Source organism: Pelophylax lessonae (genome assembly GCF_965119305.1).
Source record: "Pelophylax lessonae genome assembly, chromosome: 5".
NCBI classification, from domain to species: domain Eukaryota; kingdom Metazoa; phylum Chordata; class Amphibia; order Anura; family Ranidae; genus Pelophylax; species Pelophylax lessonae.
The window spans coordinates 231,819,628-231,842,269 of record NC_138772.1 but is presented as its reverse complement, the minus strand read 5'-3'; the positions used below and the strand labels follow the sequence as shown (position 1 = coordinate 231,842,269).

Here is a 22,642-nt window from a genome sequence, read left to right as displayed (position 1 = left end):
AGATCGTCTGTGGGGGCATGGGGTAAGTATTCAATCGGACAACGCCATGGCTGTGGTATATGTCAATCACCAAGGGGCACCGAAAGTGCCCTGGTGGCCAGAGAAGTGGCTGGCATTTTAAGGTGGGCGGAACGCTTTGTTCCCGCTCTCTATGCTGCTCACATTCCAGGGGTGGAAAGTTGGCAGGCAGACTACCTCAGTCAGCAGGCGCTGGATCGAGGCGAATGGTCTCTACACCCCGAAGGTGTTTCAACAACGTTTCTCCCGTGGGGGACTCCTGATGTGGACCTGTTAGCCTCTTGTCTCAACCAAAAGGTTCAGAGGCTTATGGTAAGGTCTCTGGATCCCCTGGCCGACGCCTCGGACGCTCTGGTGGCACCTTGGGGTCGGTATCTTCTAATGTATGTCTTTCCTCCATTACAACTTCTGTTGAGACTTCTGCACAGATTCGAAGCAGAAGGGATTCCAGTCATTCTGGTGGCCCCTGACTGGCCTTCGCCAGTCTTGGTACGCAGGCCTAGTAAGACTGGTTGCCGATCCCTCTTGGAGACTCCCTCTCAGAGAAGATCTTTTGTCTCAAGGACTGATCTTCCATCCTGCTTTACGGTTGCTGGCTTTAACAGGGTGTACGCCACCTGGCTCCTCCGGTAAGGTCCCCGGTGCCTCCGTGGGACCTTAATTTGGTATTGTCGGTTCTTCAAAAACCACCTTTTGAAAATATTCGGGAACTTCCTCTGCTTACTTTATCACAGAAGGTGGCCTTTTTTGTGCCACACTTCTGCACACAGGGTGTCCGAGTTGGCTGCGTTGTCCTGTTGGTCACCTTACCCGGTGGTTCACAGGGACAAAGTGGTGCTACGTCCTTGCCAGTCGTTCCTTCCTAAGGTCATCTCGGGTTTTCACTTAAATGAAGACATTGTGTTGCCTTCCTTGTGTCCTAAGCCTAAGCATTCTAAAGAGATTGCCTTACATTCCCTGGATGTGGTTCGGGCATTAAGGGTGTACCTGGCGGCGACTAAGTCGATTCGGAAATCAAATTCCTTGTTTATCCTTACGGATGGGTCTTGTTGACCATTTCCAGATGGATCAGGCAGACGATAGTGCAGGCCACCAACGGTCAGGTTCCTCCTTTCCCTGTTAGGGCACATTCTACGAGGGAGCTTAGTGCCCCCTTGGCCTTCCATCATCTGGCGTCAGTTGTCCAGGTTTCAAGGCAGCCACCTGGTTGTCTGTGCACACATTCACAAAGTTTTACAAGGTGGATGTATTTGCATCTGCGGATGCTTCTTTTGGACACAACATTTTGCAGGCTGCTGTTGAAGAGGCTCCTGCGTCTTGAGGGTGTATTTTTTTTGATAGGTGAGCTCCATTTGTTCCTAGTTGACTCTTTTTTACCTTTTATTTTTTTTGAAAATTCTTTTTATTGAAATAATTAGATTTGTGATACAAAACATAGCCTTGGGGCATACCCTGGCTAAAAGTTATACATAACCATGTACATGACCTATAAATCTAGACAAGCTTCCTAGAGTAACACAAAGAAAACGTAACATTAACAGTGGACGCTTCTTGCTCAGTTTCACATGTATCAGAAAAATCGATGTTACTGTGCTTAAGGAATATTGTTTTTCCCTTCTTTTCTTTCTTTTATTTCCCCTCAATCCACTAATATATGATATCTCCTACATCTCAATATGTTGTCATTACCACTCTTTTTTTTTAACCTTAAGCATAACTCCACTTTTGTTGGGGGGGAAAAAAAAACATTCACCTCCATGTACATTGCAAGGATTATAAGAAACGTTGTTGCAAATTCCCACCTTTTGTTATTCTAAAGAAATCACCGTTTGTTCCCCTGTGTTGAGTGGGTCTAAGGGCCCTTTCACACTGTGGAGTCCGTCGGCGGACTCCTTTTTCTCAGGAGGATGACAGCTCATGCATCTCTATGTCTGTCTGTTCTCATCCGATCCGCTGGACGGATGGAAAATGGGGTTTCCATCCATCCAGATTTGACGGATCGGATGTCAGCGGACATGTCTCCGCTGACATCCGATGCCCCATAGAGATGCATGGGGTGACCGTTCAGATCTGCCTGTCAGTTTTTTTGGCGAATCTGTGTCCGCCTGTGTGAAAGGGGCCTAATGGGAGTGGTTTCATAATTATCAATCAGGTGTACAGCTGCAGAGCACTAATGAGGAAATCTGCTGGGTCTGCCTCCCTTTTAGATGTGTTCCTATTGGGAGTATGGGAGAATGACATTTTTGTTGCAGGGAGTGCCTGAAATCTGACTTGTATCTTATGCAGACTTCTGGGAAAACTTGTGGGCCACTCACACAAGCAGGAAATTATGTTTCTGGGGTGTGTTCAGTACACATTCTGTGTACAGAAAAACTCCAGGTAGCCATTTTACAGAAAATACAGCGGCTGAAGATTGAAAAGGAAAGGTAATTTTTAATAACATTCAATTACAATATAACTTATGTCGCAATTGTATACCCTATATTATTTTTTCTTTATTTACTATTCCCCCCGACCAAAATGGAGTTATCCCTTTTAAGGTTTCTTGGCTCTCACTATGCAACTCTAAGTTTTAGCTTCCTTCATAAATGTTATTTAGAGTTAAGGTCTGGAGACTGGTTTGGCCACTCCATGACCTTAATGTGCTTCTTCATGAGCCACTCCTGTTTCCTTGACGGTATGTTTTGGGTCATTGTCAGGCTGAAATACCCATCCATGACCCATCTTCAGTGTTCTGACTGAGAGAAGAAGGTTCTCATCCAAGATTTTACAATATATGGCCCCATCCATTGGCCTCTAAATGCGGCAAAGTCGGTCTGTACCTTTAGCAGAGAAACAGCCCCAAAGCGTGTTTCCACCTCTGTGTTTGACTGTAGGGATGGTGTTCTTTGGGTCATAGTCAGCATTTTCCTTCCTCCAAACACAGCTAGTCCCCCTTCTCAAGAGGGCACATGTACACTCATGCCAATGAACATCTAAATGATTCAGAGAAGGTTCAAGAGAAAGCGCTGTGGTCACATGAGACCAAAATTGAGCTCTTTGGCATTAACTCGACTTGCCATGTTTGGAGAAAGAAAAATGCTGACTATGACCCTAAGAACACCATCCCTACAGTCAAGCACAGAGGTGGAAAAATTATGCTTTGGGGCTGTTTCTCTGATAAAGGTCCTGGCCGACTTTGAGGGGCCAATGGATGGGGCCATGTATTGTAAAATCTTGGATGAGAACTTTCTTTCCTCAGCCAGAACACTAAAGATAGGCCGTGGATGGGTCTTCCAGCATGACAATAACCCAAACAATGACAATGAGCTCAAGAAGAAGCACATTTAGGTCATGGAGTGGCCTAGTCAGTCTCCAGACCTTAATTCGATAGAAAATGTATAAAGGGATCTGAAACTTTGAGTTGCCAAGAGACAGCCAGGAAACCTTAAGGATTTAGAGAAGATCTGTAAAGAGTGGAAAAAAATCCCTCCTGAGATGTGTGCAAACCTGGTAACCAACTACAAGAAACGTCTTACCTCTGTGCTTGTCATAAGGGTTTCTACACCAAGTACTAAGTCATGTTTTGCTTGTGAATCAAATACTTATTTTACTCACTGAACTGCAACTTATTTTACAGCATTTGTTTTATGTGTTTTTTTTCTAGATTTTTGGTTGATATTCTAATCTCTACCATTTAAAATACACCTATGATAAAAAAATATAGACCCTTCATTTCTTTGTAAGTGGGCAAACTTACAAAATCTATAGGGGATCAAAAAAATTATTTTGCCCACTGTATATTCCCTAGGGGCACATCAATGTCCATCTGTTTTTTTTGTCTAAATAGAATCGGAAATTTAAGATGCAGTTCAGATAGTAATTTCATATAAACTCTAGCGATAAGTCCCTTTGTGTTTGGACTATACTATCCAAAATAGGGACTTTATGGAAGAGAACAGTCAGGCCCAGACCTTGGGTTTAAGAAGCATGTCCTAATTGTATATACTGAAAAAAACAACTATCATCCAAGTTGTAGTCCATACAGAGCTGCTGATAAGATTTCAGTACTCCATCGGAGTACAGTTGCCGTCAAGGAAGTAATCCCCACATGTTCCCATCTCGAAAATCCTTCCAGACCAGAAATTTTAGAAAACGCTTTACATCACCATCCACTTTATTGAGGACATAATCCTATCATCATTATGCCCTGTTCCAAAGAATCTTAAATACATTTCTTTTCATTGCCTGGACATGGTCGGTGCCATCAGATTCAATGTTTGTCTTGTTTTCAGGACCTTACTCAGTACGCTCTGCTTCCAAGACCACAATCACAAGATGGATAAGAAATTTGATCACTAGAGTTTACTCCCTCAAGCGAAAATCTTCTCCTGCACTTTTAGGCTACTTTTCCACTAGGTCAGTGGATTTCCTGGGCTTTTTAGCATCAGGCCTCTGTAGCTCAGCTGTGCAAGGCTGCCACCTGGGTCTCGGGTCATCCTTTTCTAAAGTTCTATCAGATGGATGTCCAATCTTCTGCGGTTGCATCTTTCAGCTGCAAGTTCTAGTAGCAGCACTCTGAATTTGGGTAAGTTGACCCTTGTTGTTGGGCCTGATGGCAAAGTTCTATTTGCCTAAATGATTACCACCCTTCTCATTAAATGCTTGGGGGGGTTTCAGGATCTATAAATACTTTTTCTGTGTCCTGCTCTGTACGATTAAGATAAGGAGTTTTGACTTACCTGTAAATTCCATATCTTTGAGTCCAGTACAGGACACAGGACAATCTCCCTTCCATTCCTTTGTTATTATGCAATGCTTGCTACAAAACTGAGCATTTAGGGAGTGGAGTAGGGTTATAGGGAAGGTGCCCAGGGGGTGTGTCCATTTACCTGAAGATACAAGCCTACAACCCTGGGTCTATGAATACTTTGCCCATGTCCTGTACTTCACTCCACTCCAAGATTTGTAATTTACGGTTAAGTCAAAATTCTTAAGCAGTCAAATTCACTTGAGCAGTTCTTGGACTATCTAGTAGATGTACTGTCATATCACATATAAGTCATTCAAACTAATTCTCATTATCCTTATTTTTAAGTCCTCTGGTATGTATAAACTGTGCTTCTGTTTGCCTTTGACTAAACTTGTGATTGTACACTATAGTACAGTGGTCTCCAAACTGTGGTCCTGGGTCTGGATGCAGCCCTTTGCTTGCCTTTATCTGCCCTTGTGGCATTATTCCTGCCACTGATATCAACAATGAGGCATAATTCCTGCCGCTGACACCAAGAATTGGGCACTATGCCTTCCACTGACACCAATGATGGGGAAGAATTCCTTCCACTGACAACAAAAATGGAGCACTATTCCTCCCAATGACATCCACTATTTCTCCCACTAATAGAAAGATAAGGCATTGTTTACTTCCATTGGGCACAGTCCGCCCCCCATTAAAATCTGAGGGACAGTAAAATGTCCCTTTCTGTAGAAAGTTTGGAGACCCCTGCTATAGTGGTTTCAAATCTGATATGTAGTCATCCATGTAAAGTTGTAGTTATATTTCTGGTGCCTTGTTATGTTGTGAAATGTACTTGTTACCTCTTGAGTTCCAATGCTTTGCGTGTTTAATCATTTGCAATTTACCCTAATGCCCTCCAATACAGGGCTGCAGGAGGATCTCTTAGCACTGTGTGTTGAAGCCCCTTTTGTAAGAACAGTGCAGCCAGAGACCCACCTCCATCACTCATCTACTGGAATAAATATATATAGTGAGTGTTTTCGGGTACTATTGTTCAGCAGGTGGTCAATCTAACTTGCACTTCACTCGCTGGGTAGAAAACGGTTTCATATTGTGTCTGTAGCAGCATCACCCTCATAGTCTAGATTACAACATGAAAACCTCCCAACCTTGACAAGCTTCTAATCAATCTGAAAGGTATTTGATAAATAGTTTTATCTTTGTAAAATTTCTCTTATCCTGAAAAAAAAAAAGAATAAAGACATGAACTCATGCTGCTTTTCTGTGCATTTCATCATGGTTCCTTAGCAAAAATTCCAGGTAACTGATGCATCATATCTTTCCTAGGAATCTTTTTTTTTTTCCTAGACACATACTTAGAATATCAGTGTTGCTGTTTCTTCTTTTTTTGGAATGTAACATATGTTTTTCTTTATATAGATAGTAGATTTCCAGACTATGGAAAAATCGAACTGATATTTTCAAGAAATCCGGAAAAATTCTCTGGTAGGTGTTTCTCGTTTTTATTAATTTTTTTCTTACATGTATCTAGAGTCAACTTTGTTTTACACTTTGGTTAGAGTGGGGAAGGCTAGAACCTCTGTCAGTTTCTTTGCTTTTTCTTTGCTGGGGAGTTATTTGCTCCTAATCTGTCCTGGTGACAGTTGTCACTAAGATTGAAAGTGAGAAAATTTAAATTTTGTAAGCTGTGACAAGAACAGGAATAGTGGTAATGGCTTTCAGTGAAGACGCTTCTTGCAATTAAAACTGGGTGTGGATTTCCTCACTTTGCAGAGCTTCTTTCTCACATACTGTTGTGTCTTCAGGACAGGATGTGAAGGGTGATCCAGACCCTCATATGTATTACCCTCATGTACATTTTAAGGTTCATGTCGACAGGCATTGTGGTCAAACACTGTTTTTTTCTCTGAAATGCATAAAGCTGTTTTTCAAATGACAAAACAGCATTTGACAAGAAAAGACTGCCTTTGACCTGCTTTATCTGCAGTTCAAATACACCTTAATAGGACATGCTGCATTCAAAGAAACCAATGCACAAAGCAGGTCAAACACCCACTCTGAACTGGCATTTGTACTGCTAAATTAAAGTAAATTTGTTTCTCTTGCATCCTCTGACAGTCGCCGCCCACTCATACAGTCTTCACCAATGGGGTATTGACTTCCCCTCCTTAGGAGTAGCTAGGCAAAAGACTTGTTAAAACAAAAGCATTACCATAGACACACCCATGGGGGCTGGCCCACTGGTCCAATACCCCTCCTGCAATAGCCATCCCAACTCAGTTTGTCTTCTGCCAAGTTCGGGTGTAGTCAGGCCTCCCTGTGCTGGGGCTACAGTCTCGGCCTTCTTCTTCTATTTTATACTTTTATTTTCTGAAAAAGTCATTTTTTTCTTTGCATTGCTAGCTGTTTATTTTGTCAGCTTTTAGTTAGTCGGATCTTCGGATGAAGATGGAGCTTGCGGAGCTGGGAATCGGACTGGTCGTCCTGGTTAGCCAGGACAGAGGATCAGATGGAATCCCAGCCCACCATCGAGCGTTTAATAGGCTATGTGTTCGCCCTGGCCTCACAAACGACCCATCCCTGTCCAGGGATGCAGCCTTGTGAGGTGGCTACCTCACCGGACACATGCACGGTTCGTCCGTGCACTCCTGGTGTCCTGCGTCTTTGGCTGGTGGCACTCCCCTGCCATCTGAGGGTGGGCGGTTTTCCGTTTATTATGAGGCACCCCACGCCATCGGGTACAGGTAAGTACACTCTGTCTGGGGTCGGCAGTCCTCTGTGTTTGTGGTGTCCCCTATGTCTGTGTGTTTTTTGGGCTCCCTGATCCTGGTCCCTGCGGGTGTTTTTCTCTCACAGCCTGCTCTGTGTGGGGTTTGGGGGATCCCTCTCCTGTGTCACTAAGGTGCTTGGAGGTACAGACTAGTGTGGCGACCGCTGCGGGGTTAAAAACCGCCGGTCCGCCATTTTAGGTGTGGGCAGCATGTCTGGCTTCACTGTGGGTGCTTGTATAGCATTGTGTGTAGTGTCTTTTGGCGCCTTACGATGCCATCTTGTGTGTGGCAATGATCGTTCCGAGCACATATCGGCGGGCATTTTGCCGAAGCCTCCCATTTGCTTTGCATAGGCATCCATGTTTCCTTAGCCTGCAGCCTCTGTTCAGTCTCTGCGATGACATCACTTCCTTCCTTTTCCTCAGGAGCGATCGTAGGAGCTGGTAACACACCTCTGAGGGCTCTGTCCTGCTGTCCTTTCTTTTCCTCCATTGTGCAATCTTCCTGGCTCAGTTTGCCCCTGCGGGGGGTCTGTGTTCCACAGTACATTGTAGCGGTGTGCTGCGGGGTCTGCGGCTCTCTTAAAGGGCCGTTACCTCAAAAAAAAAAAAAACTTTTTTGTTTGCAATGGAATCCCAGGACAGCAAAATCCTCCAGCTTTGGTAGGGGATTCAAGTTCTTCTGAATCCTCTACTCTGACTAATTTGGCTGCTGTTGTGGCGTCTTTGGTGTCCAAAATGGATGTGCTGATGTCTGAACGTGCTGCTAGAAAAAGGCCTAGGATTTCTTTTTCTTCTGATTCTGAATGTGACATTGTTGCTGTAGGTAGCGTGCCCCTTTCAGGGTCTCGCTCTTCTCAGGACCCGCAAGAGTCTGAGGGGGAGGCGGAGGTTACAGGGGTGGATGATTCCCCCCCTGGGACGCCAGAGGAACGCACGGCTATGGATGAGCTGATTTCTGCCATTAAAGAAACACTACATTTAGAGGATGAGCCCAATCCTCCGGGCATTGTGTCATCTTTTGGTACACACAGGACCCGTAAGACGGCGCAGGTTTTTCCCTGCCCCGCTGAGTTTCATCACACTGTGAATGAAAAATGGCGCAATTTAAAACGCACCTTCATGGTGCCTAAGAGGTTTCAACTTCTCTATCCTTTTGCGTCGACTACGGTTGCACACTGGGGTGTGGCTCCTCAAGTGGATCACACGGTAGCCAGATTGAACAAGGCTACGCTGGTTCCTACCGAAGATTCTCCGGTATTTAGGGATCCTACGGATGTGGTGGCGGGTTCCATGCTCATGCCTATTTTCGGCTCTGTAATGGCGGCTCAGGCTGTGGCGGACTGGACCAAGGTGCTCAGACGCACACTCGTGGCTGATTCTGCCCCATCCACTACTGTGGAGATGGTGGACCAGATTTATCAAGGGGTTATGTATTTGTGCTTAACCGTCGGCTGATATGGTTGAAGAGCTGGTCAGCCGACCAGAAATCTAGGAAGGCGGTGGCTGACATTCCCTATGTGGGGTCTCGCCTTTTTGGGGAATCCCTGGATGAATTGGTTAAGGGGGTCACTGGGGGCAAGAGCACTCTGCTGCCCCAGAATCCTAGGGGCAAGTTTATCCGCGGCAAGCGGGGTCCCGCCTTTAAACCTAATCAGGGTTCCTTTCGTGCCTTCAAGTCGCAATACAAGGGGAAACCCTTCAAGGGCCAGGGTGGCCAGAGAAAGCCCTGGGCCAGAAAACAGAAATCCGGCCAAGCTGGTGCGGCGGCTCAGTCCGCCTCTGCCTGAAAGGGCGCCCTCACCCATTTCAGGGGTGGTGGGACGTTTGCACGGTTTCCTCCAACCTTGGCTGCTCCGAGTTCAGTACAGGTGGGTTCAGGAAATCGTTCGCTCAGGGTACAAGATAGTTTTTCTTTCACGGCCGGCGAACAGATTCTTTCCCTCAAATCTTCATTTGACACCAGGGCGGTTACAAGACCTGCGTCAAGCAGTGCAGGATCTCCTCGCTCAGGGAGTAATTGTCCCGGTGCCTCATCGGGACAGGTTTCGGGGGTTTTACTCGAATCTGTTCACTGTACCCAGAAAGGAGGGCAAAGTGCGTCCGATTCTGAACTTGAAAGCTCTGAGCCGCTTCGTTCACGTTCGCAAATTCCGCATGGAATCGCTCCGCTCGGTGGTGGCCTCTCTGAGCCCGGGAGAATTCCTGGCCTCTATCGACCTGAAGGATGCGTATCTACACATCCCCATATTCGAGGGTCATCAGAGGTACCTCCGATTCGCTATCGTGGAGGAACACTATCAGTTTGTGGCGTTACCTTTCAGTCTCGCTTCGGCTCCAAGGGTCTTTACCAAAGTGTTGGCGCCTGTTCTGGGACTGCTGCGGGCGCAGGGCATTGCGGTCTCAGGTTATCTGGACGATCTCCTGTTAAGATCGAGTGCCAGTCAGAGCCTGCTGCGCGATCTGTCCACTACGGTCCAGACGCTTCAGGAGTTCGGTTGGACGATCAACGTTCCGAAGTCGACCTTGTCTCCTTCGGTTCGTCTCCTGTATTTGGGAATGGTTCTGGACTCTGCTCAAGCAAAGGTGTTCTTATCGGACGAAAAACTCCGGACCCTGCAATCCGAGGTCAGGTCCCTCAGGGACAACGAATCCTCGTCACTCAGGACCTGTATGCGGTCTCTGGGGTTGATGGTGTCGGCCTTCGAGGCAATACCATTTGCACAGTTTCACACGTGGTCTCTCCAAGCGGAGATCCTGGCCAGGTGGGACAGACTACCTCAGTCCTTGGACGTGAGAGTGTCTCTGAGACTCCAAACCAGAACGGATCTCTTGTGGTGGCTTCAGTCCCTGGCTGTGTTGGAAGGAAAATCCTTCCGGCCGTTACTATGGACGGTGATTACCACGGATGCCAGCCTATCAGGTTGGGGTGGCGTCCCGGGCAACCTATCTGCCCAGGGCACTTGGTCAGAGGAGGAATCCTCTCTTCCGATCAACATTTTGGAATTGAGAGCGATCAGGCTGTGCCTGCTCCATTGGTCGGGTCGTCTTCAGGGCCGTCCTGTGCGGGTGCAGACCGACAATGCCACTGCGGTGGCGTACATCAACCACCAAGGGGGCACCAGGAGTGCCCGGGCAGCCCTGGAAGTGACCGGAATTTCGTCTTGGGCCGAGGCTTATGTCCCGGCGATCTTGGCAGTTCACACTCCGGGTGTGGAGAATTGGCAGGCCGATTATCTGAGCCGCCACACCCTGGACCAGGGGGAATGGTCCCTGCACCAGGAGGTATTTCAGATGCTGTGTGCGAAGTGGGGATCCCCGGATGTGGATCTGTTCGCGTCTCGGCTAAACCACAAGGTGGAAAGGTTCGTGGCAAGAACACGCGATCCTCTGGCAGACGCCTCGGATGCGCTGATGGTGCCTTGGCATCAGTATCGTCTAATCTTTGCCTTTCCTCCGATTCAGTTGTTGTCCAGGTTCCTTCGCAGGTTGGCCTCAGAACAAACACTGGTGATTCTGGTGGCGCCGGACTGGCCACGTCGGTCCTGGTATACGGACATCGTTCACCTGGCCGTCGAGCCTCCTTGGCGGCTGCCAATGCGGGAAGATCTGCTGTCTCAGGGTCCAATCTTCCATCCTGCTTTACAGTCGCTGGCTTTAACGGCATGGCTGTTGAAAGCCAGGTTCTGAGAGACAGGGGTATCTCCTCAGAGGTACTTCCTACCTTACGCAAGGCTTGAAAAGCCTCGTCTGGTAAGATTTATTACTGAACTTGGATAGCTTATTTTGCCTGGTGTGAGTCCAGGGGCTTCTCTCCTCGTTCATACTCGGTGGCGACAGTGTTGGCATTCCTCCAATCTGGTGTGGACCAGCGCCTTGCATTGGCTACGATTAAGGGCCAGGTTTCTGCACTGGCTGTTCTTTTTCAGCGCCCTGTGGCGTCTACTTCTTTGATTCGCACCTTCATTCAAGGTGTGCGTCACTTGGCCCCTCCTAGAAGGGAGCCTCTGCCTCCATGGGACTTGAACTTGGTTCTGTCTGTGTTACAACGTTCCCCGTTTGAAAACATCAGGGAAATCTCGTTACCTCTGCTGTCTAAAAAGGTTGCCTTTCTGGTGGCGATCACTTCTGCTCGCAGAGTGTCGGAATTGGCGGCCTTGTCCTGCCGCTCCCCTTACCTGGTGGTTCATAGGGATAAGGTGGTCTTGCGACCAAACCGTCCTTTCTTCCAAAGGTGGTTTCGGATTTTCACCTCAATGAGGACATTGTCTTACCTTCGCTCTGTGCGAATCCTAAGGAGATTGCGTTGCATTCTTTGGATGTTGTCAGGGCGATCAGGGTTTACCTGTCGTCGTCGACTGAATCCTTTCGGAAATCGGATTCCCTCTTTGTCCTTCCTGAGGGAGGGTATGGCTGCGTCTGCGGTGACCATTGCAAAATGGATAAGACAGACAATTGTTCAGGCCTATTCGTTGAGGGAACGGGTACCATCCTTCCCTGTCAAGGCGCACTCTACTAGGTCGGTACGTGTGTCCTGGGCTTTCCGGCATCAGGCCTCGGTGGCCCAGGTGTGCAAGGCTGCGACTTGGTCGTCAGTGCACACTTTTTCCAAATTCTACAAAATTGATGTTATGGCATCAGCTGATGCCTCCTTTGGCCGCAAAGTTCTCTGTGCGGCAGTCCAGTAGGGGACCCAGATTTTATTGCGGGTCCCTGGCTGTTGGGGTTGTTTACCCCTTGGTTATTTGCTTTCCTGGGTTGTTGCTCCTGTTGAGCCTTTTTTGTTACCCAGAAGGTTCCCTTGCTGCTCTTGTAAGGTTCCTTTCTCTGATATGGGTACTGCGTTGCCTTTTCTGATGGTTGTGATGGTTGCGTTTCCCACCCCTCATGTCTACACTGCTTTGGGACATCCCCATTGGTGAAGACTGTATGAGTGGGCAGCGACTGTCGGAGGTCGTAAGAGAAAACGGAATTTGTGTAAAATCTTACCGTAAAATTCCTTTCTCTGAGTCCTCCGACAGTCGCCGCCCCCGCCCCTCTTTTGGGGTTCTTATACACTTAACTGCTTTGATGCTAAACTGAGTTGGGATGGCTATTGCAGGAGGGGTATTGGACCAGTGGGACAGCCCCCATGGGTGTGTCTATGGTAATGCTTTTGTTTTAACAAGTCTTTTGCCTAGCTACTCCTAAGGAGAGGAAGTCAATACCCCATTGGTGAAGACTGTATGAGTGGGCGGCGACTGTGGGAGGACTCAGAGAAAGGAATTTTACGGTAAGATTTTACAAAAATTCCGTTATTCTGCTGAACAACACTTGACGTGCTTTAAACGCATGTCAAATGTAGTAAAACGACACCCGTTTACATGAGCCCGTATTATTTTTGAGCTAGACTGGATTGATCCAAGTTTTTTTTTTTTTTTTTTTTTTTTTTTTTTTAGACCTTTCTGAACATTAGTATATGTTTTCCATACTGTTGCTAAGCATATATTATCCAGAATAGACTATATATTTATATCCAAAACCATACTGCCTTATTTGAGATCACCATCGTCCAAGCATCATCTGTGAGATTAGTCTACTTGATCTTTTGGAGATGACTGTCTCTATAGAAAAAGCTAGAAGTTGAATGCCTTCTGCCACTTACAAACCAATAAATATATAGATGACCAGCTAACTATATACAGCATATTTTTCTAGACAACAATGTTTCCAAGGTAGCTAGGTGAGAATAATGCTTCATACACACGATCAGATAATCAGACGACTTATCGTTTGCATTTTGTTGCATGATACTAGTATGATACTAGTATCGAATTCAATGATGCGTACTAAACATATGATTTTTTTTTTTGTACGATTCTGGAAAAGCTTCCTGGTTGTGTAGCTACATATCGAATAGTAAAAAACAATGGCAGCCAGGCTTTTTCCGATTTAATTTCGTGTTTCTGATCATGCGTGGTCTTTGTCTATCGATTTTTAGTGGACGCATAATGTACTGATTAAACGATTGTCATTCGCTAGGCTATCGTACGACAAGCGTTTTCGGGTTTGTCCCTTCGCATTTTGTTAGACGAAATGTCGCGATCAGCTGTCAAAAGCTGTGTACGAACTATCAGATTATCGTGCGATCAATTTGAAAGCGATTTCTTTTATTTATTTTTTTTGTATGATTATCTAATCTTGTGTACAAGGCATTAGTCTGATCCTTTTCTGTAGATGTCCTAAAGCCCAGTTAAACCCTTTAGCCTTTCATTGATTTGTCCAGGTTTGCTGGCCGTGGCAGATTGCATCCATCTATGCTACCCATGGCACAAAAACACTGCTTCATTGCGGTGTATGGCCCTAAAGCAGCCATAGTAAAAAAGCCTAACCATTGCCAGCAGCTGCAGAGTAGGACCCATGCTTTGTGGGGAAGCATGACTGCACAGCTAAAGGTCTGACTCAGTAGGAAGCCCATTGGACCTTTACAGTGAGATCACTGCTTCTACACAGAGAGCAAACTCCCCACTCTGCAGCTGCTGGCAAGGAAAGATCTGTAGCTGCTATAGGAAAAAAAACAAAAAACAAACTGACTTTGCACACCTTTTATTTTGATCCACCTGGAACATATATGGTTGCTTTAAATTAAGTCTTCATTCTTTAAGTCCATAATTTCCTATTACAAAATCTTCTAGACTGGATCTGCATCCGATCAAACCAATTTCACCCCAGATCTCTCAGTAAAGAGTACCTGTTGCCTCCTCCTCCTGTCCTTGCTGCCAAATGTCTGAGGTGGCCTTTCTTCACATGGTGTGCTCTTGCCCCTCCCTCTAATTTTTTGGGATGGATGTTGTGGCTAATATCAATAGGGTGTGTGAGTCGACCCTTGGATTTGATTCAAAAGTATTACTTATGAATGTTATTGAAGATCTTACTCTGGAGCGATATGGTGACGTTGTTTATATGTTATGCCTCCTTCTATGCACGTAGGGAAATATTCATTCATTGGAAGTCCAGTAATTCACGCACTGTAGCCTCAAGGCCATTGTATAAGCCTAGTATAGACTGACATACTCTTGGTACCAGCCACATGGGTCGGTCCAGAGACTGAACCTTTCTGGTCCAGGCAGACAGAATGTTGTTCTGTAGGGGTCTGGCATGGAACTGGGCATAGGAAATTGCTTACTACGGACCGAACCTGCTCCTTCAGGTCTGCGACCTTCCTTGCTGGCAAGAATATCTTTGCCTGCACCATGTCCACAAGAAGACCCAGATATTCCAGACGCTGGACTGGCTGTAATGCTGAATTTACCAAGTTCAGTATCCAACCCAGACATTCTAAGAACTGTACTGTCTGATGGACATTTTGGCTTAGAGCCAAAGCCGATCGATCGATTAGTAATAGATCATCCAGATATCCTATTATAGATATCCCTCGGGACCTTACAACAGCCAATACTAAAGCTAGGATCTTTGTGAACACTTTGGAGCTGTGGCTAACCCGAAGGGTAGGGCCACAAATTGAAAATGACGGTTTTCTATTGCAAAGTGTAGGAACCTTTGCTGAGCCTGGAATATAGGCACGTGAAGATATACATCCTTGATGTCTATGGATTCCAGAAATTCCTTCTCTTGCAGGGAGGTTACGACCGAATGAATAGACTCCATCCGGAATGTACGAATGTTAAGAAACTGGTTTAAAGCTTTGAGATCCAGAATAGGTCTTACATCCCCGTTTGGTTTGGGGACTACAAACAGGTTTGAGTAAAAACCCTTGACCCTTTTGTTTCCTGCAACCTCCATTATTACTTTTTGAGCGTTCAACTGGTCTAATGCCAGAAAGAGAAATTTTCTTTTTAAGGGATCTATCGGTACAATTTACCTTACAAAACCCGGGATACGGGAACACCCAAAATTCCAGTTTGTACTCCTGGGAAATGGTGGAGATAATCCAGTTGTCTTGGATTGCTTCCATCCAAGCCTTTGAGAACTGCCGCAGCCTCCCCACCCACGTGAGTGGGGGCGCCTCTTCACAGAGGGTTTGGAAGAAGACTTGGCTGATTTCTGGGTCCAGGGCTTTTTCTGACCCTGCCCTGAAGGCTTGGTTCCGGATCCAGATGGTTGAGGCCGTCGCCATTGTCTGGAAGTAGAAGCACTGGTATGAGTGCTTTCTCTTCCTTTTTAGCCCCCCCCCCCCGAGATCTTAGGGATATACTCATCCAGATCATCACCAAAAAGGCATTCTCCCAGCCAGTAACTTTTTACATGGCAATCCTGCACGGCAATTATTTATGATGGGGAGACTTTTTACCAAAGGATTCTGCGCATATACACTGATATCAGAGCAAATCTTGACATTTGCCTTAAGGAGTCTGTAAGAGCATCCACTGCAAAGCATAAAGTGCGAGGTAGATCTGACAGATCTTCCACAGACTCTCCTTGAGAAGGAACTGTCTTGGCCACTCGCTTCATATGGTCTTTCAAAGACTGACACACTCCTATGGCCACTACGGCTGGTTGTATCGCAGAACCTGCAACCGCAAAGGAGGCTTTTATTAAAGATTCCAACTTTTTTCTGCTGGATCTTTAAAAGCCTGGGCATTATCCATAGGACAGGTTACATTTTTGTTTACCACAGAAATAGACACATCCACAGAGGGTGTATTCCATTTCTTAGAAAAATTTTCCTCCATGGGATACAATGATAAAAACCTTTAGGGAGGAACAAATATCTTATCAGGATGGTCCCAATCTTTACATTTCTTGCTCCAAGAGCGGATGTATGGGAAACACCTTAGGACTTTGAGGAGGAAGTAATGAGCCTAAAGAGGAAAAAGACACTTCAGGTGTCTCCAGGGGAAGAAATTTGTATCCAGACCAGACCATTTCAGTAAGAGACTGAATGAACAATCTCTGGGCCTGAGAGGTAGATAGGGACTCCTCTGACCCCGTCTCCCCTGAAGTGGAAACCTCAGTTTGACCTTCCATAGGGTCATCATCAGCTACTCATTCCATATCCTCTGCCCAATCCTGAACTGACTCAAGGGGGGCTCCGGTGAGGGAGATCTATTACGTATCTTCCCTTGAGATGCTGCGATGATACCAGCAATCCTACCCTCAAGGCTGGCCAATGCCACCACCAAATCGTCCTTAGTGACGTAGGTTGCGGCAGAAGTACTTGGAGTAGCTGCTATGCCTGACAACCGCAATGGCTCCATTTGACAAGATGCCTCTGGCTTCTACAGGAGGAGTAGACAAAGTGGAAACACGGCTAGGACCTTGAAGGTCTGACGGTGGCATCATACCCTGTTTCCCTGAAAATAAGCCCTACCCTGAAAATAAGACCTAGCGTGATTTTTGGGGATAGCTGCTATATAAGCCCTACCCCGAAAATAAGCCCTAGTAAAAATCATTGTAAAAACATGTAATGTGCAGTATGTCTCCTTTTGTAACTTTATTGTGGAAAATAGCTTATTTACAGCGCCGCTTACAAATAATATATATATCAAATATTTTTACAAAACAGATCACATAATTTTACAATGACTTTAAGGTTTATTTTTTGGATTACAGAATGTCATAATGCTGATTCCTGAGCTGACAGGGAGAGAGGAGAAGAGAAGACAGGGGACACAAAAACTTTTTAAAAATATTTTATTGTATAATTCCAGTTTTTTTTTAAAACATAGAGAGGGGTAAATGACACAGCACGAGAACTGTGCTGTCTATCATGCTTTTTAAGGAGCAGGATATTTATTTATTTTTTTATTTAGGGTTACAACCACTTTAGGGTCCTTTCACACGGCCGCTCCGTGTGTCCGCAAATCATCCAATCCGTTTGCGGATGATTTGCGGACATAATGTAAGTGAATGGCACTGCGGGTGTCAGCGGAATACCACCCGCTGACACCCGATTTTCCTCCATTCAGTTCTGTTCCGTTTTTACAAATGGAACAGAACCCATTTTTTCTTCCGTGTAAAACACGGAAAGGAAGGAAAATCGGATGTCAGCGGTGTTATCCGCTGACATCCGCAGTGCCATAGACATACATTATGTCCGCATATCATCCGCAAACGGACGGGATGATATGCGGGCACACGGAGCGGATGACAGAAATGTCATCCGCTCCGTGGAAGAAAAAAAAAAAAAGTCCCGCAGCGGACCTTTCACACGGAGCGGCCGTGTGAAAGGAGCCTTAGGATTGTCCTTGTACATACCGTAAACAAATAAGACATCCCCTGAAAATAAGCCCTACTGTGTTTTTTGTAGCCAAAATTAATATAAGACCCGGTCTTATTTTCGGGGAAACACAGGTAGTGCCTTTTCCAGCTGTGTCCCCCACCCCTCCCCCCCGGCCCTTTTTTGGGCAGACATTGCTTTACAGCAAGACAAACCTGAAGTCCTGAGGTACTATCTTTAAAGTGTACTCAAGGCTAGTGCTAAGCTTATACAGCCTAAATGCACACAGCACTGATTATCCCCAGATACAGGACCTGTTTGTGCCAGTAACATAAACCCACAGTGACTCATGCAACCCAGCCGCTGCTGCTGTGTGTCCCTTTCAGCCTGTAACATAGGCTAGTGTTTTGGAGACAGTTCCTTGCAGGACGCGCCCATTTATGCATGTGCAGCGTGATACGTGGCGTCCACGTGCACGCCAATTGCGTTAGAATACGCCCACCATGCGGCGAACACCTGTACTTATAGGCGAAGATTCCCGCACGCGCGAATAGGCCTTTCGCCATAGACACGCGCCAGGGCAGAGGCGAACATGCGGACGCCTATGCGCCAGGGCGACCACAACAAACAAATGGGGTAAGAGCAGCTTAGGCTGAATCTTGTCACAGCTGATACTGTTGAGATAATCAGCATAGGGTATACACACAATGTGAAAAAATAGGCAAGGAAATAATGATTTAAATCAACAATCCTACAACTGCCTTAACAAGCCTATTAGAGCCCTGCGCGGGACTGCTTTATTAAACCTGCACCCACTGAATGTATGACCAGGACTGCCCGCACCCGCAATGTTTGTGTCCACTCCCACCCGCAGCTGCAATGTTTGTGTCCACCCCTGCGGTTTTTCCCCATACTCGCCGTATAAGACTCACCCCCTCTTCTGAGGCAACACCATTTCATAACATCAGTGGAGCCATCACGTCCCTATTAAATATTTTAGCCCGCTGGATGAGCCCTAATACTCAGCCAAACCGAGCAGGCTTTGTATGCATTAATAGAATACACCGCTTGCCGTGATTAGCTCAGCACGGTACATAGAGTATTACAGCACAGGGACATTCTGTAAGTTGCCAAAGGTACTGTATACACATCCAGCGGGCTAACGTTTTTAATAGGGATGTTCTGTAACTAGCTGAAGCTACAGTACCTGGCGTATAAGACGACCCCCGATTTTTGAGGTATCTTTTTTATTATAAAAAAAAGTCGTCTTATACGCCGGAAAATACATTACACCAAATTGCACCGTTCTCCGCGGGTCTCCGCAAAATTTTTTGACCGCCCACTCCTGCCCGCAGCAGAGGTAAAACCGCCCGCTCCCGCAAGATTTGCATTGGGTCCCGCGGGAGCCCAAACCCAATGCAGCCCTCTAAAGCCTATAACTTGTAAGTATAACATTCCCTGGTCTCATGTAGGGATACATATGGCACATGGTCTCTGATATCTTTTGAAAGGAACAGTGCATAAAATATTTACAATATGCATATTTTTACCTTCAAGGATTGCTGAATCAGTAAATATTTTAAAATGAACTCACCAGTCCAGCCGCAGGATTCTGTTTAGAAACAGGAATCCAATCTTCACCCATCAAGGCGAGCTTTGTCATGGCAACCTTCACGGACTGGGTCCCCTTATTTTAGAGGGGCCACGGCCTTGGACCTGTAAAGCACCCTGCACGGAGCGCCTTTGGGGTTTGGTATTCAAAGGGTCCGGATCCCAGGGTCCACCGCCTAAAAAGGACAGCGTTACAGGCAAAACCTTGTATCTGCTTCCCGAGGCCCAGGTACCATCTTTTTAGTCCATTGACTGTTTAGGATAGATCTGATAGCTAATCCCTTAGATTCAGTGATCTTTGATCGGAGTATGTAGCACAATCTTCTGTCTTCATTTGAAGAGAAAATGTGGAGACTCTCCAGAGTGACCATCACCTTTAGACACTGGCGAAAAAACTGAGGCACTTCCTGTGTGGGAGGGGTTATATAGGGGGGCATAAATTCTGATTGGTTGCCAGTGCCCTTCACCTAAAGGTGGCTATATAACACATATGTTATGATTTATGGCTCTGTGTCCCATGATGTACTTCAAGAAATACAATTTTGAAGATAAAACTAAAAATAGAACTTCTAAAGCTACATTTATAAGATAATTGCAAAAACTTGGCATTTATAGTTAATAGGAGACCTCTAGTGGACAGACCTGCAAATACACTTATATGTAGCATAATTATCATATCTTGGTATATTATGTAACTAAACAGGATGCATGAAAAAAACATAACCCAATGGGATCCTTGTTTCCATGTTAAATAATTAAAATAGATTTCTTCCATAGAGTCTCAAAAACCTCTCCTCCACGAATATGAAGGATAATTCTGTTAATATCCTGTACCAAAACTAGACTGGTGTCTGCAGCATGTTCTTTGGCTAAATTGGTAGTAGGTTTATCCTGTCTTTCTATCTCCTTGATGTTTTAACTTTACATGCTTTACATGTGATAGCCTAAACAATCTTTCTACAGTGTTAGAGTAAATAGGCTGCCAATTTTCTCACCCTCTTCCCGAAGAGGTAGCGCAGTCATCACTAAATGGTGGCCCGGGGTCCAAGGACGGACCGCACGATGCTTCCGCCCGGACCGCGAGGCCGCTACCTGTAATCAGTCATTGGTTTGCTGGGACCGCGGGTGTCCCAGCAACCAGTGACGTCCTGTGTGTGCGCCATGCCCCCCTCCTTACTGCAGCTCCCGACTCACTCCCAGCTGGGCCATGAGTAGAGGCGTGACGTCACGAGCGCGCCCTGCCCCCTGCTCATGACTGCGGCTCCCTCTCATCCGGGCAGCGAGTTGGGGGCGTGACATGTGCACGCCCCGCCCCCCTGCTGCTCGCGGCTCCTGGCTCGGCTCCTGGCACAGCTTGTGGACTCCTGCCCTAAAGGTATGTGGGGCACATGTTAAAGGGAGAAAGCAATGTGGTTAAATACAATAGCTGCACTTATTAAAGCTTATGAGAGTTTTATAGTGTGCAGACTGATGGGCATATTTTGTTGTGCTCATTAGAGTGCCCCATAAAAAAAAAAAAAAATATGTGCCTCTCAGAGTCCCCCCTAACATAAAATGTGCCCATCAGCATGCCCCTTATTTTATGCTAAGGGACACGCTGATGGGTACATTTTATGTGAAGGGGCACTCTAATGGGCATATTTTATGTTAAGAGCAACGCTGATTTGCATGTTTTGTTTTACCCATCAGCGTGCCCCCTAACATAAAATGTGCCCATCAACGTGCCCCTTATTTTATGTTAAGGGTCACTCTGATGGGAAAATTGTATGCTAAGGGGCACACTAATGGGCATATTTTATGTTAAGGGGCACTCTAATGGGCATATTTTATGTTAAGGGGCACTGTAATGGACATATTTTATGTTAAGAGCAACGCTGATTTACACGTTTTGTTTTACCCATCAGCGTGCCCCCTAACATAAAATGTGCCCATCAGCATGACCCTTATTTTATGTTAAGGGTCACACTGATGGGCAAATTTTATGGTAAGGGGCACTCTGATGGGCATATTTTGTTAAGGGTCACGCTGGTGGGCACATTTTGTTCTGCCCATCAGAGTGCCCCTAACATAAAATGTGCCCATCAGCTTGCCCCTTTATGTTAAGAATCACGCTGATGGGCATATTTTATGCTGTGGGGCACACTGATGGGCATATTTTATATTAAGGGGCACTCTGATGGGCACAATTTATGTTAAGGGGGCACACTGATGGGGGCAACTGATGTAAGGGGGCACTCTGACGGGAATGCCTGATGTAAGGTGGTACTGTGATGGGGACACCTGATGTAAAGAAGCACTGTGATGGGGACACCTGATGTAAGGGGGCACTCTGACGGGAATGCCTGATGTAAGGTGGTACTGTGATGAGGACTCCTTATGTAAAGAAGCACTGTGATGGGGACACTGATGTAAGGGGAACTCTGATGGGAATACCTGACGTAAGGTGGCACTGTGATGGGGACAACTGATGTAAAGGAGCACTATGATGGGATCACCTGATGTAAGAGGGCACTCTGACGGGAATGCCTAATGTGAGGTGGCACTGTGATGGGGACACCCGATGTAAAGGAGCACTGTCACTGGGACACCTGATGTAAAGGAGTACTGTGATGGGCACATTTTTTGTTCCCATCAGAGTGCCCCTTAACATAAAATGTGCCTTGCAGCATGCCACTTATATTATCTCAAGTCATAGCAGACTAGAGATGCGGACCTCGGCTCAAATAAAATTTTAGCGACCGGACCTCCTTGAATTTCAATTCATTACCCCTGGTGTAGAGCAAATACATTAAAATGCTTTTATATGGGCACAGCATTGACATTTTTTTTTTCATATCATAGCCAAAACCTACATTGTATATTGCAACCATGTATGTGTTGTGGGTGTTTAAAATAAACTAGACATTAATTAATCACTAGGTGTTTGACTTTTCTTACAACTATTTTAATTTCCTTTGAAATTATATCAGCATAGCAGTGTCCTAGGAGGAGATACAGTACCCTTTTCTCTACTGAGAAAAGATCAACCAATTTTACTAGACATTTTTTTCTTTCTCAGGATTATTTCCTCTTTAATAAAGTCTTTGTTACGTTCTACTTGAGCTAGTCTCTTAATTCAGCAATCAGGGTGGGCATATCCTCTGCAGTACCTTTTGAAAGACCCCACCCTGACCCTGCTGGACTGGATGATTGCAGGGCTTGCGTGGAGTGTGACCTTCGGCCACTGGGCTCTACATACATGTGATGCTTTCCAGGCCTTTGTGTGCTGTGTTTGTCATTGAGTGCTTTCCTGGTCCAGAGTCATGGCACAGTCTCTGGTCTGACTCTGTTTGTGAAGTACTCATCT

At 45.9% G+C, this 22,642-nt stretch overlaps 1 protein-coding gene across 1 annotated transcript in view; it reads left to right on the top strand.

The window, feature by feature from the left end:
• The window catches only part of TNS3 (tensin 3), a 504,601-nt gene that overhangs the window by 223,386 nt on the left and 258,573 nt on the right, over positions 1-22,642 (top strand). Inside the window, exon 11 of the mRNA XM_082257842.1 lies at positions 6,176-6,241. Within this exon, the coding sequence (XP_082113968.1) occupies positions 6,176-6,241 (66 nt within the window). The remainder of the gene's footprint in view (positions 1-6,175; positions 6,242-22,642) is intronic.